The following is a 2,413-nucleotide window of genomic DNA, read 5'->3' as shown; positions in this document are numbered from 1 at the left end:
TCCATGGGGTGTCCAGTGCACAGGGGCACAGCCCAGCCCCTGCTCTGCTGGTCCTGCAGGTCTCTGGCAGGAGGCCTGGCTGTGAGAGGACACTGCTGAGTGCCCAGCCCTGCACACACACACTGTGCAGCTGTACCCTGCTGTTTCATCTGTGGCCACTTTCGTGGGCAAGTTTTTGAGAGAATGTTTGTAAAAAGACCTAAACCTTGAGGGCCTGCCCATAGGAGATGACCTTTCTTTCTGGAAAGGCTGTTCTGAGGCCAGCTCTGTCACAGCAGTGCCCATTGCCTGTCCCTGCCTGCGCTCACAGGACTGACACACAGCAGGACGGTGACCAGGCTGCCAGAGCACTCAGGCCTTGCACCAACACAAGGGATGAGAAGGAGAGTGTGGGAGTGGAACGAGAACAGCTCTGGAAGGCCAAGCGCTGGTGCTCCCTGGCAGTGCTGCCAGGCTGGACTCTTTTCCCCTCCTCCCATGCACACAGGAACTGTTCCTGCAGCTCCAAAAGGCCTTGCAGGAAGGATATAATGAAAAACAAGTCACTACAGACACATTTATTTTGTTTAAAGGGAAAGAGAGCATGGCTCCTGATTTACACTAGTGGTTATGAAAGAAAAGCAGACAGAGAATTAGAAAGGGGATGACAACATTATCACAATAAAAAAACAATCAATAACATATAATACAGATGACAGGCTGGATCTCTAATTAGTTACATTACAATTCCTATTCAGAAGCAGATGGGCAGTTTATTGTTTCAGAAAACAGTAAGATATGAGTTTCCACAGGGCATCCTTGAGCTCCTGGTTCCTCATGCTGTAGATGAGGGGGTTCACTGCTGGAGGCACCAATGCGTATAGAACAGACACCACCAGGTCCAGGGATGGGGAGGAGATGGAGGGAGGCTTCAGGTAGGCAAACATAATGGTGCTGACAAACAGGGAGACCACGGCCAGGTGAGGGAGGCACGTGGAAAAGGCTTTGTGCCGTCCCTGCTCAGAGGGGATCCTCAGCACGGCCCTCAAGATCTGCACGTAGGACAGCACAATGAACACAAAACACATAAAAACTAAACAGGCACTAACCACAATAAGCCCAAGTTCCCTGAGGTAGGCATCTGAGCAGGAGAGCTTGAGGATCTGGGGGATTTCACAGAAGAACTGGTCCAGGGCATTGCCCTTGCACAGTGGCAGTGAAAATGTATTGGCCGTGTGCAGCAGAGCATGGAGAAACCCAGTGGCCCAGGCAGCTGCTGCCATGTGGACACAAGCTCTGCTGCCCAGGAGGGTCCCGTAGTGCAGGGGTTTGCAGATGGCAACGTAGCGGTCGTAGGACATGATGGTGAGTATATAATACTCTGCTTCTATCAAGAATGTAAACAAAAAGAGCTGTACAGCACATCCTGTGTAGGAGATGGCCCTTGTGTCCCAGAGGGAGTTGGCCATGGATTTGGGGACAGTGATGGAGATGGAGCCCAGGTCGAGGAGGGCGAGGTTGAGCAGGAAGAAGTACATGGGGGTGTGGAGGTGCTGGTCACAGGCTATGGTGGTGATGATGAGGCCGTTGCCCAGGAGGGCAGCCAGGTAGATGCCCAGGAAGAGCCAGAAGTGCAAGAGCTGCAGCTCCCATGTGTCTGCAAATGCCAGGAGGAGGAACTGGGTGATGGAGCTGCTGTTGGACATTTGCTGTCTCTGGGCATGGGGCACTGTCACAAGAGGGAATAAAAGCGACACGTTAGGGGAGACTTCTCTAAGCAAAATCAAAGCCATTTCACATATGCCTTCCCCCTGCTCCACACCCCTTGTCCTTTTCCAGACCTTCCTTCGGGTCCGTGGCTGAGCCCTGGGTGGTGCTGGCTGGAGGTGCCGTGAGGAGCAGGGCCTGTGCCCGCTGGCTGCCCAGGAGTCAGCCCTGCTCTGCAGCAGGGGTCATGGAACGGGGGGCAGGGGCCAGTCCTGGGGCTCAAAGCTGTCATCTGAAACTGCTGCTGGTGCAGAAGGGCCTGTCAGCATCTGCACTGTCACCAAGAATGAAACAGGATGGTAAAATGAAGTTTGAAATGCTTGGGGTTTTGACAGCTTCACAAAATCACAGATTAGGGATTGGAAGGGACCTCGAAAGATCATGTAGTCCAATCATTCAACTCCCCTGGAGAGTGTTCTTGGGTGTCAGAAACCCTCAGCATTTCTGCTGCACTTAGGGAGAACAGAGCGAGTCCTGCGAGACCAGAGGATGCCTGTGGGTCAGTGCAGAGTGAGGGCAGCTGCTCTGTCCCTCTGTCTTGCTCCAGCTGCCCTGGGCTGGCACCTTTCTGAGATGGAGACTGATCACACTGCCATGTTACCCTGAAAAGCCACCAGGCACTGCTGAGAGCAGGGGGATCCACCTCAGACCATGACATGTCCCACCC

At 53.5% G+C, this 2,413-nt stretch overlaps 1 protein-coding gene across 1 annotated transcript; it reads right to left on the bottom strand.

The window, feature by feature from the left end:
• Positions 1-752: 752 nt before the first annotated feature.
• Positions 753-1,772, bottom strand: LOC135999445 (olfactory receptor 14C36-like). The gene has a single exon (XM_065653001.1). The coding sequence runs from the start codon at positions 1,770-1,772 to the stop codon at positions 753-755; it is 1,020 nt and encodes a 339-aa protein (XP_065509073.1).
• Between the last annotated feature and the right edge of the window lie 641 nt (positions 1,773-2,413).

The sequence above is a fragment of the Caloenas nicobarica genome, chromosome 28 (genome assembly GCF_036013445.1).
Source record: "Caloenas nicobarica isolate bCalNic1 chromosome 28, bCalNic1.hap1, whole genome shotgun sequence".
Classification (NCBI taxonomy): domain Eukaryota; kingdom Metazoa; phylum Chordata; class Aves; order Columbiformes; family Columbidae; genus Caloenas; species Caloenas nicobarica.
The sequence above is the reverse complement of the archived record's forward strand: the minus strand, read 5'-3'. Positions and strand labels throughout refer to the sequence as shown.